The sequence below is a fragment of the Ovis aries genome, chromosome 24, assembly GCF_016772045.2.
Source record: "Ovis aries strain OAR_USU_Benz2616 breed Rambouillet chromosome 24, ARS-UI_Ramb_v3.0, whole genome shotgun sequence".
NCBI lineage: Eukaryota > Metazoa > Chordata > Mammalia > Artiodactyla > Bovidae > Ovis > Ovis aries.
This window is the reverse complement of record NC_056077.1, coordinates 4,289,191-4,306,050: the sequence shown is the minus strand read 5'-3', so window position 1 is coordinate 4,306,050 and position 16,860 is coordinate 4,289,191. Positions and strand designations below refer to the sequence as shown.

General features: G+C 54.3%; 1 protein-coding gene across 1 annotated transcript in view; it reads right to left on the bottom strand.

Moving 5' to 3' along the window:
- Nucleotides 1–270: 270 nt before the first annotated feature.
- C24H16orf96 (chromosome 24 C16orf96 homolog) overlaps nucleotides 271–16,860 on the bottom strand; it is a 38,127-nt gene continuing 21,537 nt past the window's right edge. Inside the window, exons 8-16 of the mRNA XM_027962076.3 lie at nucleotides 15,340–15,414; nucleotides 13,914–14,078; nucleotides 10,432–10,550; nucleotides 9,667–9,729; nucleotides 8,223–8,315; nucleotides 7,004–7,184; nucleotides 6,798–6,900; nucleotides 2,979–3,059; nucleotides 271–2,160 (exon numbers count right to left, since the gene is read on the bottom strand). Of these exons, the coding sequence (XP_027817877.2) occupies nucleotides 1,943–2,160; nucleotides 2,979–3,059; nucleotides 6,798–6,900; nucleotides 7,004–7,184; nucleotides 8,223–8,315; nucleotides 9,667–9,729; nucleotides 10,432–10,550; nucleotides 13,914–14,078; nucleotides 15,340–15,414 (1,098 nt within the window). The 3' untranslated portion in view covers nucleotides 271–1,942. The remainder of the gene's footprint in view (nucleotides 2,161–2,978; nucleotides 3,060–6,797; nucleotides 6,901–7,003; nucleotides 7,185–8,222; nucleotides 8,316–9,666; nucleotides 9,730–10,431; nucleotides 10,551–13,913; nucleotides 14,079–15,339; nucleotides 15,415–16,860) is intronic.

The window sequence follows — 16,860 nt, the reverse complement described above, 5'->3', positions numbered from 1 at the left end:
CTGAGGCCTTACCGTGTGAGCCTGGGTAAGTCACACCATGGCTTCTGCCCTGGGGCCCTGCTGTGCCCACCACTCAGAGCCAGGACTGCACAGGGCACTATGCCACGGGGACGTGTGTGATGGGGCAGGGGAGGTTTGTCATGATTCTCTGTGGAGACTCAGCCCCAGTGGGGTGGTGGCCAGAGCAGGGCTGGCAGGCCCACCCACCCATGTGGGACGGGCAAGGCCAGCTGCTGCAGAGGGCATGGGGCCAGTCACCCTCATCCAGAGTCAGAAAAGTAAAAGGTTTTATTCTGGGGAGAAGCTGATAAAAATACTCATCTCTGCTATGGGGGTGGGGCCAGGGCTGTACTGGCTGGTATCCCCCAAGGCGGCGTAGGTCACGGGGCTCAGGAAGCGCTTGGCTTCATTTGGACGCAGTCCTCGGAGAAAGAAAAGAGAAGTCAGGTCCAGGAGGGGTGCGTGGGAGGGGAGGCAGGGCTGGGGGACCACTGGGGGTGGGGGGGTAGGCACTCAGCAGCCAGGACACCTTTGGCCACTAGTCCAGAGGATCCTCTGCCATGCCAGCACCCTGACGCCCCCAGGGTGGATCCCCAGGGCAGCTCGCTGCCCCCCACCCAACTCCCTGACTTGCTCCACCACCCCAGGGACTTCTGGTGGATGCTAGGGGGAGGTGTGCCCCAAAACCAGGCAGAAGGAAGCTTTTTTTCAGTCTTTGTGGAATGTGACAGAAGTGTCAGGAAGCATACAAAGGGTAGAGGGTGCAACTGGACAACCTAGGGGTGGAAAGGGAGAAACAACCAAACTGAGAGGAAGAAGCGTGTGTGCTCAGTCACTTCAGTCACGTCCGACTCTGCGACCCTCTGGACTGCAGCCCGCCAGGCTCCTCTGTCCATGGGATTCTCCAGGCAAGAATACTAGAGTGGGTTGCCGTGCCCTCCTGCAGGCGATCTTCCCAACCCAGGCATCGAACTTGTGTCTCGTACATCTCCTGACTCACAGGTGGAATCTTTACTGCTGAACCACCAGGGAAGCCCCAGAGGGAGAAGGGGGACTGATAAACCATCCAGGGACTTCCCTGGTGGTCCAGTGGTTAAGACTCTGTGCGTCTGATGCAGGGGGCAGGGGTTCGATCCCTGGTCCGGTAACTAAGATTTCCCAAGCCCTATGGTGTGGTCACACACTCACAAAACCATCCCAGGGGCAGAAACCACACGGGCTGAGGAACCCACCAGGCAGGTATGAGCGCTCTGCTCTTCATCCCGGGGGCCAGTCACAGAACCCCAGGTGAGCATGCTTTGCTGGTCAGTCCACCAAGCACACAGACAGTGAGCACGTGACCCAAAGAACTAGCAAGACGCCAAACAGGATGGAGCGGTCCTGGAGGATTCCAGGGCTTTTGCTCCAAGTGCCTCGTGGATTAGCCAGAAGTAAATACAAACAATCAGATTCTTTAAATACCCAACTCATAACAGTGATTACTGGTGGAAACAATCAACAGATAGTAAAAAAGCATGCAGTAAAATCTGGTTCCCATGAGAAAGCCAGTCCTGGTAGAAATAACGCTCGCTAAAGAAAATGGACAGCGGTATTGGCTGTGATTGGAACGCATTCTGATGAAACCATTTCAGCAAAATAAAAAGGAAAGTGATTGTTTTTTAAAACCACTGTAACTGTGCTGTATTGAAAATGGGTCAAGGAATTAAATTGTTTTAGTGGAAAATTCAGTCTAGCAAGAAAGCTGTGTTCTCCATGAAATGTAGCATGAGATGGATTGTGTTGTGTGTATCCACAGGCAAGTTACAAGCAGCTACTGGGTCAAAATGAGTCCCTCGTGGAGACCCCTCCCTTAAGCCCAGGACCCCCACACCTCGCCCAGGGCAGTGTCTCTGCCTTGCAGGGGAGGGTGGAGATGCTGGTGGGGAGGGGGCAGGCGCAGGGCTCACGGGTTGCTGGGCTCCTTGGCGGACTGCAGGCTGGCTCGGGACTCAAGGCGCAGGGAGCGTGGGTGCCTGGCAGCCCCTGGGGCCGGCTGGGGGTCCTGCAGAGATGGCGTCAGCGGTGGCAGCAGCAGCATGGGCAGGAGAGACGGAGGCGGAGCGGGCATCGTTGGTGGAGGGCCCGAGGTGGCTGAACCCATGCTGGCGCGGGGGGGCACGGCTGCGGGGGGCAGGAGGGGCAGGAGAGACCCACGATGTGTCCCAAGAACATTCTGGAGAGAGGCTGGTCCGACGGGGCCATCCCCATTAAGGAAAAGAGAATCCCCAAGACTGGAAGTGTTCACCTCTAGTCACCCAGCCCAGGCATCTGACACTTCCTGGGTTGGGGCAGGAGTATCCATCCTGGGGGATGGATAATTTCATCTATCCATCCAAGATAGATGAAACCAGAGGTGGACGAGGAGGAGGAGCAGGGCAGCCCAGAGAGAACGGGGCTTGGAGGCCGGGATTCCCCAGCTCAAGGTTGCTGTGCCTCGGCTCCCCGGCTGTAGCGGCGTCCCCAGCCGGGACAGTAGATAAGGACCGCGTGAGGTGAGAGGGGAGGAAGTGTTCTGTGTGCTGCAAAACGCGCTCAGGTTGGTGATGAGACCTGAGGAGTGGTGACCTCAGCTGCGCAGCCCCGACTCGGCTCTCGGGTCCCCAGCGGAGAAGCCCGAAAGCAATGAACGGGCACCCTTATCCCAGCCCTGCAGCTGGCTGGACTCCGGGAATACAGACACCAGCCCTGGGCCCCAGGGATGGCGCCTGGACCAGGAGACCTGGCTGGAGGGTGAAGCTGGAGCCCTGGATGGCTGGGAGCCCCTGCTCAGGGCACTGGGTGCCAGGAGGCGGTTGCTCGAGGGACCTTCTCTGGACCTCCGGGTCTGGGCAGGGGAGAGATGGGTGAGGTGGAGCCGGAGAGCCTGAGGCTGGAAATGGGGGCCCAGACACGGTACTGGAATCCCAGCTGGGCCAGGGAGTTGGCGGACAGCTACTCACCAGAGGAGATGGCACCAAATAGGGCGCTCGGGCGGGCACCCTCATGCGGGCTGCGGGCCGGGGGATGTGGGACCTTCACAGCTTAGCAGAGAAGAAAGGGGAAGAGACAGGCATGGATGGGAGCGCCCCCAGGGCTCTGCCCACCTGGAGGCCCACATCCCATCCTCTGGCGCCCGCAAAGGCCCTTCACTCCGATGGGACTTGCCTGCTACCCCTACCCCGCCTCTTCACACACCCAACCCCCTCTTACTCATGCAGGGAAGCCCCTTCCTCCCTCCCCACCTCCTCTTGGAGGTGGAGGTGTTAGGAAAGCCCTTTTTGAAAGTAACTCAAGGGCAGGGAGGAGAGAGCCCTTATTCTAGCGTAGACAGATGCAGGCTGCCAGTTCTCAGCGACTCCCACCAGGGCCGGCCACCGGAGTGTCCCACTCCACCTCCCTGTCCTTCATCTTCTCTGTGTGCGCTTTTTTTTTAAAGGTATGTGCGTGCTAAGTCACTTCAGTTGTGTCCAAATCTTTGCAACCCCATGAACTATAGCCCGCCAGGCGCCTCTGACCATGGGATTCTCCAGGCAAGGATACTGGAGTGGGTTGCCATTTCCTCCTCCAGGGCATCTTTCAGACCCAGGGATCAAACCCACGTCTCCTAGGTCTCCTGCACTGCAGGTGGGTTCTTTACCACTAACACTACCTGGGAAGCCCTTTTTTGAGGTAAAATTCACATAAAATTAATTACTCAAAGGGAACACTTTGGTAGCATCAAGTTCATTCACAAGGCTGTGTGGCCACCATACCCAGCCAGTTCTCGAACATCTCATCACCCGCAAAAGAGGTTGGTACCCACGAGCCGGTCACCCCCGTTCTCCCCTCCCTGAGCTCTGGTGACCACGAACCTGCTTTCCATCTTGTGACCTGCCAGTTCTGGACACTTCATAGGAGGGCGTCACACAATACATGGCCTCTGGGGTCTGGCTCCATCCTTCACCCTTTCTGGACGGGGGTCCAGCCAAGCATCTCCATGGCTGGCCTCCCAGACCAGAGGCCAGTGCGTGAGGTGGGAACGTGCAGGGAAAAGAGGCCGTGAGAGCGAAGGTGCTGGAAGGATGAGGGGGTGGGGAGGGGTCACCGACGGCCACTCACCCAGGGCTGGTAAGGACGGCAGCCAGACTGGTGAGGCGCCTCCGCCTCCATCTGTGACCCGGACGCCTCTGCCTACCTCAGCCCTGCCTGTTCTCAGCCCTCCCTGCACTGAGATTTCTCTGGAAGTCCAGCCTCCTGCTGGGGGCACTGTTCACCAGGCACCCGGGGTTCCTCTGGCCTGCCTGAGATCCTGGCCACAATGTGGGCATCGGAGGGGAGGGCACAGGCTGGCGGGACGGCCCTCAGTGGCCCTGCGGGCAAAGGACAGATGGACGCATGAGACCAGGCTGGACCTGCTCAGGGTTCGCATCAGCTAGCTTAGGTTTAGATAATGGGTGTGTCTTGGATTGGGCTTCCCAGGAGGTGCTAGTGGCACAGAACCTGCCTGCTAATGCAGGAGATGTAAGAGACACAGATTTGATCCTGAGTCGGGACATCCCCTGGAGGAGGACGTGGCAACCCACTCCAGTATTCCTGCCTGTAGAGTCCCATGGACAGAGGACCCTGGCGGACTACATACAGTCCATAGCGTCGCACAGTTAGACAAGACTGAAGCGACTTAGCATGCCCAAATATTCTTTCAAGTAACAAACGAGCAAGAAGACAACCTGGTCAAAAAATCCAGCCACAGGCAGGATTTAAAGTGATCCCAATTGCCAGTTAGACTTTGCGGCCCCCAAGCAGGATAAAGCAATGAGGTGTCCTGGTTCAGTCCTGCTTTGTTGCGTGGAACTGGAGGAGAACACATGCTGGGGAGAAAAGCCCCTTGCTCCGGGTGACAGTCTGGGGGAGCTGGGTGGAGGGGGTCGCTGTCTGACCAATGACGGGGGACGAGGGTGGGGTCTGTATGTCAACCTGGCCCCTCCACCAAAGGCACACTCCAGGCAAGCAGCCCTCACCCGCTCGTTTGTGCAATGCCCCCACGGCTCTTGCAGGGTGAAAGGGCGTGGCAAGGAGTTGGATTCATTAGAGACTTCCCTGGCAGGTCAGTGGTTAAAACTCTGTGCTTCCACTGCAGGAAGCGTGGGTTTGATCCATGGTCAGGAAACTAAGATCCTGCATGCCATGTGTCGTGACCAAAAAGAATAAAAATATTTTTAGAAAGAAAGAAGTTGAGCCCATTCAGTGTTTGCCACCATTGCTGTCATCCTGCCTGGTGGTCCTAGAGGCCTGGCCTGAGTCTCTTTCCCATAGTCTCTTTCCCTCCCCTGGGGCCTGGAGCAGCCAAACCTTGTCCACATGGAGCTGTTAACACTGCAAGGGTGACATGCATGCTCTGGGGGAATACAGGGCTCGAGATGGTGTCCTGCCCCGCTGGATCAGGGCAGGGGCCTGCGGTGGGTTGAATGGCAACCCCCCAAAAGACATGGCCCCCGGAACTTGTGAATGTGACCTTGTTTGAAGAAAAGGTTCCTGCAGATGTAAATAAGTGAAGGATCCTGAGATGGGAGGAGGAAATGGCAACCCACTCCAGTATTCTTGCCTGGAAAATCCCATGGACAGAGGAGCCTGGAGAGGGTTGCAAAGAGCCGGACAGACATGACTGAGCAACTGAGTACACACACACTTCTTGAGGTGAGGCCATCTGAGTTAAGAGACAGAGAGGAAGAGACATGGGGAGAAGCCACTCAAAGACGGAGGCAGAGATGGGAGTGATGCAGCCACGAGCCCAGCAATGCCTGGGCCCACAGAAGCCGGAAGAGGCAGGAGGGCTCCTCCACTGGGGCCTCAGGAGGGCGCACGGCCCTGCCCACACCTTGATTAGGGATGTCTGGCCTCCTGAACTGAGAGAGCTCACTGCTGTCCTCTCCAGGCGCCCTGCTGGTGGTCATCTGTCGCAGTCCCAGGGCACTAAAGCAGGCCGCCATCTTCTCCTGCACACCAGGGCTTAGGCGTCTCATGCTTGTTCTCAAGTCAGTGGAGGCAAAGAGGGTGATGGGGGACACCACGGCTGGGACTCTGTGGCTCCTGGACCAACCCCACTAGGGCAGTGTGTGGAGCCCCTCTTCCCAGAAGGGGAAACCTCAAAGGCGCAGAGAAGGTACCCCTTTGGGTGCTTCTGGCCCAGTGCTGGAGCTGAGTCCCTGGGGTCCCCAGCCGGAGCCAGCTGGAGCCGGAGCCACGACGGTGCAGCAAGCGGAGTGACTCATTCCCCGTCTCCCTCGGGCCCAGCCCTCCCCGACCTGTGACAGTCGGGACACGGGCCTCCCGGCCTGTCCTTGTCTCCTCCTCGTCACGCCCGACCCCGGCCCAGGTAGACTCACCTTCCTGAGTTCCCAGCCGGGCCTGCCTTGCACCCAGCACAGCGCCTTTGCACCAGCTATTGCCCCCAGCCCCTCCCCAGAGCACTCTCCTCCCAGCTGATTCCTTCATCCAGCGAAGCCCTCTTGCCTTTTCAGAGGCCTCAGGACAGCAGCCCGGGACCTCCCCCTTGGACCAGGGTTCCTTGTCACAACTCTCCCATCGCGCCCAGCACTCCAGGGAGGCCCTCTGGTGCCCCTCCCCAGCTGCTCCCCAGTACTGCGCCTGGCACACAGAGCCACGTTTGCCAGTGGCTGTGTGAGGAGCCCCCGTCACAGGTGTTGCCAGCTCTGAGTCCCACCTGCCTCACATGGGGCCTCACGCTGCCCAGCAAAGGCAGACCCCGGGCAGGGGTGCCCAGGCAGGCTGATGCTCCTCACCTGCCAGCTCCTTCTCCGCGCTGGTCAGTGGCCGCACCTTGTCCTTGCTCATCATTCGGCCCTTGTACAGGACCCCGTCCACTCCCAGGAGGTCCACCTCGGCCTGGTTAAGGCAGCCCACGCCCCAAGTCAGGAAGTGTCCACAGGGGCAGCAGGGCCCGCCTCCCCGAGGGTTGCCCACTTCCAGGGGCTGTGGCTTGACTCACAGAGTCATAGTCCAGCAACTCAGGGTCCCCGTAGGGGTAGAGAGTCGACAAGCCATATGGCTTGCATTCGAGGTTGGCATTGTTTCTGGGGCCGTCACCCCAGTCCTGCGGGGGGCCCAATGAGTCCAGGCCCATCTCAGGGGCTCCAAGGTTCTGGAGTTTCTGCAGCTGCTGTTGTTCCCTGGAGGCAGGACAGGGGGGTCAGCAGCCACATGGAGGCACCTATGCCCCAGAGGAGCCTCAGGTTGGGTCCCAGGGCCTGGCCAGTAGCCGGGGAACTCTGGACAGACAGACACCGTTGGGGCAGAGAGCAGAAACTGAGAGCTGTGTTTCCCCAGACCTGGGACCCTGGTCTGGCCTGCCAAGAGCAGGCTCTTAACCTCTGTCTCTTTTTTTTTTTTTTTTTGATCACACCGTGGGGCAGGTGGGATCTTAGTTCCCAGACCAGGGAATCAAACCCAAGCCCCCGGCACTGGAAGGGCTAAGTCTTAATCACTGGACCACTTAACCTCTTAACCTCGTGTCCTCTTAACCTCTCATCTCAAAAGAGAATCAATCGAGGGAGGGGGGCATCAGGCACAGGCCCCCAGGCCTCTCACCTTCACGTGGCCGTGGCTGCTGTTCAGCTATCACTCCCCACCCTCGAGCCTAGGGGCCCGGGTGTCGGAAGCACTCATGAAGCCATGGGGGATCAGGGGCTGAGGAGCGGGGCTGGGGATAGGGGGCCGGCCGGGGGGCAGAGAAACATGAAGGTTGAGGCACCAGGCCTGCCATGCGCTAGCTGTGCCTCAGGCCAGTTGCTGAAACTCTCTGAGCCTCAGTTTCTTCAACTGTGAAATAGGATGATAGCAGAATGACCTCAAAGAGAAAGTGTAAGGTTTCAACGAGGTCCGCGCTGTCAGAGCACTCGGCACAGAGCCTGCCCGGTCACGGTAAGGCCCCCGAGGACCCCGAGGGGTCATGACTTACTTCTCCCGGCAGGAAGCTGGTCTGTCAACCTCGCTCACAGGGGCGTGTGAGGTTTGAGACCCTCCCTCCCCTAACAGTTCTTGGTCCACGACACGCCTGATAACCTGTTCGTTCCTCTCCCCATGAGCACCTCACGTGCCCGTCTGCAGCCCCACTGCCCGGGACAGCGTCCCTCGCCAATGGCTGCGGTGCCCTGGGCAGTCTTTGAGTCTCGGGACTGCAGTTTACGCCTGGACCCCCACCTGCTCACCTCATCTGTTGGCGCTGCAGGTACTCATAGCTGTTGGCGCTGGCCGGCCGCAGCCATGGCAGCACGTGGGTGTTGCGAATGGTGATGAGTTGCCTGTGGGACAAGAGCAAAGTAGGGGGGCGCACGTGGCCAGCAGAGGTCCCAGCTCCCACCTTCTCCTGGAAGCCCGCCCTCAAACGTGGCCTTTCCTCCAGAAAGATCCACAGCGTGGGGCCACCATCCTCTTTGTAGGTCATTGAGAACAAATGTTCTGATGATAAAAGGAAAACTCAGAACGGGTGAGTCCTAGAAATGGGACGTGGGTTGGAGGGTGCCATGGGCTCGGCGGAGGAGAATGGAGAGTGACTGCTGATGGGCATGGGGTTTCCTTTTGCGGTTGGGCCATATTGTCAATGTACTAAATGTCCCTGAATTGTTCACTTTCTTTTTCTTTTCTTTTTTTTTTTAGGCCACAACACCCAGCATGTGGGATCTTAATTCTTCGATCTGGGGTCAAATTTGTGACCCTTCCCTGTAATGGAAGCAAGGAATTTTAACCACTGGATAGCCAGGGAAGTCCCTGAACTGTTCACTTTAAAATGGTTAATTTATATTATGTGTATTTGACCTCATTACAAAAAATTAAAGCATCAGCCTTCTGAGGAGCTGGAACTGTTCTACATCTTGATCTGAGTGGTGGGGAGAGGAAAATATTTTGGAGTTTGAGGTGAATGGGCTTCCCTGGTGGCTCAGATGGTAAAGAATCCTCCTGCAATGCAGGAGACCCCAGTTTGATCCCTGGGTCAGGAAGATTCCCTGGAGAAGGGAATGGCTACCCACTCCAGTATTCTTGCCTGTAGAATTTGATGGACAGAGGAGCCTGGCGGGCTACAGTCCATGTGGTCACAGAGTCAGACACGACTGAGAGACTCACACTTTCATTTGGGGTTTCCCAGGTGGCGCTAGTGGTAAAGAATCCGCCTACCAAGGCAGGAGACATAAGAGACCAGGGTTAGATCCCTGGGTTGGGAAGATCCTCTGGAGGAGGGAATGGTAACCCATTCCAGTATTCCTGCCTAGAAAATCCCATGGACAGAAGACCTTGGCAGTTGTAGTCCACAGGGTCGCAAATCGGACACGACTGAAGCCACTTAGCATGCACACACGTGCACTAAACGCCACTGAGTTTTCCACTTTACAATGGCTGATTTTGTATGTGAATTTCACCTCAGTACATAAAGTATTAGACTAGAAAAACACGTGCAGTCCTCCAGGGTTCAGCTTTCCCTGAGTTTCCTCTTAGCCTTTTCCTCTGGAGTCCACCCTGTTCCTGGACACAGCGGGCAGCAGATGGGACTGGGGAAGGGAGGGGCACAGTACTGCCCAGGTCGGGAGCTAATGGGATCGTGTGCACACAACGGTGTACATGGATGTTCCCGTCCCCGACCACCCCCGAGGTACTCACGGGCTGGTCATCATCTCCACGGGCCGGTCACAGGAGATGCATTTCACCCGTTCAAACAGTTTCCTGGAAGACACCCCGCTCTGTCAGCCGCCACCCCAGCTGGGCCCCATGAGGCCACCCCCGCCCCGGGCAGTGCTTGGGGGAGGCTGCAGGTCCGTCCGTGCCTCAGGGCTGGGGCTTCCCCCCAGATCCCACTCCCGCTGGCCTGGCCCGGCTCAGCTCTGCTCCACTGGCCCCGGCTGACCGCCACGTGGGGCCACTTGGGGCCTCAGTGGGGGATAAAAGTGGGCATAGCTTCTCTCCTCGCCCCAAACACAATGGAGGCCTTCATAACCAGGGAGAGCTACCCTTCACGGGGGACACAGGAGGGCAGAGGAGTGGTCTGAGGACAGAAGCCCCCCAGGAAGATCAGGTCCCTCGGCCGGGGGCTCTGTCTGGATGGGGTGGGGGCCCGGCTCTAGTTCCAGGCCTGCCCAACTGCCCTGTGTGGCCTCGCAGGGGCCCCCTCCCTCTCTGACCCTCTGTCTCCTCATGAAAGAACGTGGAGCCCAGGCCAGAGCGGCCTACCTCTGAGCTCTGGTGCTCCCTGCCTCACCTCCCCCTCCACCAGGAAGCCCCACGTCCCCCTCCCCACGTCCACAGGTCCTTCCTCCCAGAGTCCAGAATCCGCTGGTATACCTCTCTCATTTCCTCTCTGGAGGGAGGGCCGTGCAGCCTCTGGGAGCTGCAAGGGCTGCAGGGGACCCTGTCCCCGGAGGGACTCACCTCCTAAAGCCAGCAGCATTGTCGGGGTCAAAATGGAGGCCTTCAATCAGCAGCTTCCTGACAACTTTCCAGACCTCATCCATGTCTTTCTTCAGATCATCCAAATCGCTGGGAACCAGCTGCCAAAAGCCAAAGGGAAGAGTGTTTAGTCAATTAAGTACACACTCCGCCTCCCTCCAGCAACCTGCAAAGTTATAGAGAGAGTAACAAGATTGATGGCAACCCACTCTAGTATTCCTGCCTGGGAAATCCCACAGACAGAGGAGCCTGGAGGGCTATAGTCCACGGGGTCGCAAAAGAGTTGGACACGACTTAGCAACTAAACAACAAGCAAGATTAACCAAGAAAAGTGAGGTGGCTGTGGACTTCCCTGGTGGTCCAGTGGTTGAGAATCCACCTTGCAATGCAGGGGATGCAGGTTCGATCCATGGTCAGGGAACTAAGATCCCACATGCCACAGGGCAGCTAAGCAACTAAGCCTGCAAGCCACACCTAGGGAATCTGTGCACTGCAATGAAAGATCTCATATGATGCGATGAAGATCCTGAGTGCTGCAACCAAGACCAACTACAGTCTTTTAAACTACACACATACAAAGACCAAAACCACTCACAAGTTGCAAGAATAGTCCAAAGGACACTCCTATATCCACTTAAATTCACCAATTCTTAACATTTCACGATGTCTTCTTTATCGTTCCATATGTATGTAAGTGTTTGTTTTCTGAATCATCTGAGAATAATCACAGACATCACAATATATTTCCTGTACAAAAAGTTAAACGTGGAATTACCATACAACTCAGCAATTCCACTCCTGGTAGTCACTAAATGAACACAGGTGACCATTAAATGATGAATGGATAAATAAATGACCACTCCTGGGTATCTACCCAAAGTCACGGAAAACAGGTCTTCAAACAAAAACTGGCTCATGAATGTTCATAGCAGCATTATTCACAAGAGTCCCAAGGTGGAAATAACCCAAGCGTCTGTCAGCAGATGAACAAACAAAATGTGGTCTATCTGTCTGACCATGTTATTCAGTCATGGAAAAAAATGAACTTCTGATTTATGTGACAACATGCATATGTCAGTTACTCAGTCATGTCTACTGAGTTGCAACTCTTTGCAACTCCAAGGACTGTAGCCTGCAAGGCGCCTCTGTTCATGGGATTCTCCAGGCAAGAATACTGGAGTGGGTCGCCATTCCCTTCTCCAGGGCATCTTCCGGATCCTGGGATCAAGCCCGGGTCTCTGGCATAGCAGGTCGACTCTCTCCCATCTAAGCCATCAGGGAAGCCCGTGTCACAACATGGTCGAGCCCTGAAAACACGATGCTGAGTGCAAGAAGCCAGGCCCTCGAGGCCACATGCTGCGTGACTCATTTATGTCAAGTGTCCCAGATCGGCCAACCCAGAGAGTAGGTTAGTGGCTGCTGGGGGCTGGGGGGAGGGGTGTGAGGGGTGATTGTCTCGCGGGTCTGGGGTCTCCTTTTGTGGGGGATGGAAATGCTCCAGAACCAGAGAGAGGCGGTGCTAACGCAACACTGTAACCAATGCCACAGGTTCATTGCCTGAAAATTGCCAATGGTTGATTTTATGTCATGTGAATGTTCCCACAGTGAAAAATACACAAAGAAAAGCAGAGCAACGAGGACAGGGTCACTTAAACCAACAAACAACTAAAAAGCTCTCGATCAGGAAAAAAATTTAGACACATAGAGAGGAGAAGAGACTAGAATCATGAACCCTGAAATACCCACCATGGAGATTTAATCATTATTAACATACTGCTCTATCTGCCTTTTTTTTTTTTCATTTTTTCTTTTTTCAGCTGTGCTGTGCAGCTTGCCGGATCTTAGTCCCCAGACCAGGGATCGAACTCCTACAGTGGAAGTGCAGAGTCCTAACCACTGGACCTCCAAGGAATTGATGCAGTGTTTGTTTGTTTGTTTTTTTAAGTTACAGAAATCACAACATTCCACCCAAATATTTTAGTGATTTTCTTCAGTTCAGTTCAGTCGCTCAGTCGTGTCCGACTCTTTGCGACCCCATGAATCACAGCACACCAGGCCTCCCTGTCCATCACCAGCTCCTGGAGTTCACTGCAATACCATTATCCCAACTAACATAATGAGCCACAGAAGTCACACTCCATCACTTCTGTAATATCCTGTTGGTTACACAGGTCAGCCCTGTTCAGTGTGATAGTTGGGGAGCGTCTGGGATGTTGACCACCATAGTGTTCCTCTCTGGACAAGCAAAGGGATGTGGCAGGCAGAGGGGGCATCCTGCTGGCCATTTATTTATCCATTCATCATTTAATGACCTGAATTTGATCTAATTTCCAGCTAATTTTCAGAGTTGGAGCAACTGAAACATGGGAAGTCTCCTTGTGTATTGCATTTGGTTGTGACTCCTGAGACTCTTTTAATCTAGAGCAGTTTCTGTCCCACTTTTTTTCACCCTGCCATGGAATTATGGGAGAAAAACAGGTCAGTGGTTCTGCAGATAACTGAGTTACTTCAGCTGTAATTCTGCATTGATTTGTATGATTTTTATGACAAGTGTGTCCCATATCTGTTTTGCTTATCATCGTATCCTCATTAACCAGAGGTACCCAATAGGTGGATGATGAATGAATAAATCCTCACTTTAAAGATGAGAAAACTGAAGCTTGAACAGGTTCTGTAACTCAGGGCACAATGCTGATCATGGCAGGGCTGGGACTCAGACCCCGAGTGCCTGATTCTAAACCCCAGTGCTTTTATCCACGCCAGTCACACCAGCTGCAGGAACCACACAGCACGGAAGGGGCTGGCCTGACCGTTCTTGTCTCTTTATTAGACGGTACAAATGAAGGCTATGACTCCTTATCAACGTTTTCCCAGGGTCTGGCTCAACACAGGTGGTCATTAAATGATGAATGGATAAATAAATGACCAGCAGGATGCCCCCTCTGCCCGCCACATCCCTTTGCTTGTCCAGAGAGGAACACTATGGTGGTTAATGTCCCAGATGCTCCCCAGCTATCACACTGAACAGGGCTGACCTGTGTAACCAACAGGATACTACAGAAGTGATGGAGTGTGACTTCTGTGGCTAAGTCAGAAAAGACATTGCAGCTTCTGTCTTGCTCTCTTGGATCACGTGATCCTGGAGGGGAAACACTCCTTGCCGTGTTGTGAGGCTGCTCAAACAGCCCTAAGGAGGCCACCATGTGATGAGGAAGTGCCAAGTCTTGCTCACAGCCATGTGAGGGCGCATCTTGGAAGTGGCTCTCCCAGCCCTGGTCAAGCCTCTGGACGACGCAGGCCCTGGACAACACCCTGACTGCAGCGTTGTGGGAGGCCCTGAGCCACCCAGCTAAGCTGCTCCCAAATTCTTGACCCTCAGAAACTTTGAACTTTGCTGTCTTAAGGCACTAAATTTCAGGGTAGTTTGTTATGCAGGAGGTGGTGATTAATACAGAGCTCCTCACCTTGGTACGTACGTCTTTGTCCAACTGCTCCACAGCCTTCTTCCAGTCATCCTCATTGGCAACCACCCTGAAGAGCATGCCCTGAATCATTTCATTCAGCTGCATGGCCACTGTGTCCAGGTCAGCCCGGCTTGCCTTGCCTGCCAGGGAGCTCTTGTCGGCCTTCTGGGGAGAGATGGGACTCAGGGAAGCAGGGCTGCGGGGCCGGGAGCAGCGGGGATCTTGGGGAGGTCAGATCACTGTGGTCAGTTGTTGTAGTTTGGGACCCTGGGTACCCAGCCTTGGCTTAAATTCAACCTTGGGGTCTGGCTCAAACACAGCTATTAGATCACAGCCAAGGTTTTCCTGTGATGGAGAAGTTGAGGTATGGTTTTTAAGTTCACTTAACAATTGACACAAATTATAATTCAGAAGGATACATGCAGGCCTGTGTTCATAGCAGCACTATTCACAATAGCCAAGACATAGAAAAAACTAAAATGAACAACCAAAACCGAGAGATGAATGGATAAAGATGTGGTGTGTGTGGCATGGAATACGACCTGGCCATAAAGAACATAAAGACGCCATTTGCAGCAACGTGGATACGGCTAGAGATCACCATACTAGGTGGGTTAAGCCAGAAAGAGAGGGACCTGTGCCATATGACATCACTTATATGCGGAATCTAAACCATGACACAAATGAGCCTGTCTGTGGAACAGAAACAGAATCACAGACCCAGCGAAGAGACTGTGGTTGCCGGGGGAAGGGGGCTGGGAGAAAGATGGAGTTGGAGGTTGGAGTTCGCAGATGTAAGCTTTTATATATAGGATGGATAAACAACAAGGTTCTACCATATAGCACAGAGAACTATATTCAATATCCTGGGATTAAACCATCATGGAAAAGAATATTTAAAAAAGAATGCACATATATGTATATATACTATATACATTGGGCTTCCCTGGTGGCTTAGATGGTAAAGAATTCGCCTGCAATGCAGGAGGCCTGGGTTCAGTCCGTGGGTTGGGAGGATCCCTTGCAGAAGGGAATGGCAACACACTCCAATATTCTTGCCTGGAGAATCCCATGGACACAGGAGCCTGGTGGGCTACAGTGCACGGAGTCGCAAAGAGACAGACACGGCTGAGTGACTAACACTTTCACTGTGCGCATCACTTTGCTGTCCAGCAGTAATTAACACTGTAAAACACCTATACTTCAGTTTAAAACATTGTCACTAATCCTGAGTCACTGACAATAAGAATTGGTGGGACAACTTTTGAGAACTTCCCCCGGACTTCCTATATGATAAAGGTGGAGGGAAGCTTGGGAAGTCTGTGTGCCTGGCTTCGTCCTGGCTGGATGATTCCGTTTCCCTCAGTGGGAGAGCCGGGCTCGGGGTTGGGGATGGGGTCGGGGAGAGGAGTCTCTGCTCACTCACCTCTTTCAACTCCTGCTCCATCTCATTTCGGTCTGCCTTGTACATTTCTAGGTTTCTTAGTTGAGCATAGACAACCTAAGAACAGAGGCGGAGGGATGTCAGTCATCCTCGGACGTCCTGAGGACAGCCTCTGCCTTCAGCCTCTGCCCTAGGAAGGGAGCAGTGGGGGCCAGGTGGATAGCAGGCGGGGCAGCACAGTGAAAGGCTTGGGCTCCGGGTTTCCAGATCAAAAGGGAAGGAACAGGAGGCTTGGGACAAGCTGTCCCCTTGAGGGGTGGCATCATAGAACTTTGCTACACAGGAAAGGAAGGAGGACCGGAGGAAGGAACGCACAAACCAGAGCTGATGCTTTGGGTCCCTAGATGGTTGAGGCAAGCGCATCTCTTCTGATCTGTAATGCAGTCTCTATATCAAGCAAGCACTTATATGCGACACGCACCGTGCCCCGTGTCAGGCGAAAACCCTCACTTCCCACCCCCATGACTCCACAAAGAACCAATTCCCTGCATCAATTCTTCCCTGTCTCCACTGACTGGACCCTCCCCATGACAGGAGCTGCCAGCTTCCCTGCTTGGGAAGAGCCTCGATCTTCTGGGCCATGTCCCCAGCAGTGGGGGAGGTCACTCTCCCCCCAAAACTGGAAACAGGCTTCTACTTCTCCCTTCGTATCTGGTCTCCCTTTCACTCTCAGAAACAGAACCCCCATCTTTCAGCTGGCATCTGGCCACCCAGAATCATGACTGTATTTCACAGCCTCCTTTATAGCTTGATGTGACCACTGAAGTATAAACGAAAGTGAGTAGGTGTTCTCTTCACTGCTGGCTTAGACACAGAGTTAAATCACTGGAGCACCAGCAGCTGTCTTGGACCATGAGGTGACCTTGTGAACCAAAGTCACACACCAAGGAGCTCTATACCAGCTCTGAGTTTCTTGAACATAAAAGAGAAATAAGGGGTTTCCCTGGTAGTTCAGTGGTAAAGAACCTGCCTGCCAAGGCAGGAAACACAGGCTCCATCCCTGGGTCAGGAAGATCCCCTGGAGTAGGAAATGGCAATCCACTCCAATATTCTTGCCTGGGAAATGCCATAAACAGAGGAACTTGGTGGGCTACAGTCCATGTGGTTGCAAACAGTCAGACATGACTGAGCTAACAACAACAAAAAACAAAAGAGAAATACACTTATGACTTGTTTAAGTCAGCTATTTGGGGGTTTTGTGTTATTTGAAGACGAACCTAATTCTAATTAACGCAAAGCCTCTTCACATCCACCTTGCACCCAGGTGGGTCTCAAGGTCTAGTACAGGTGGTGGAGGTGGGGAAGGGAACTCCTGCTTCTGCCTGGAGTCAGGCTTTCCCCTCCAACCCCATGTTAGCGGGGAGCTGACCTTTTGGAGTCATCAGGCCCAACATGAACACTTAGAGCCCCATTTGGCTGTTCCTAATTAAAATCTAGAAATACAGAGAAGCCGGGACCCTCTAACTTCCACTGCCAGGGTTACCTGTTCACAGCGTAGACTAA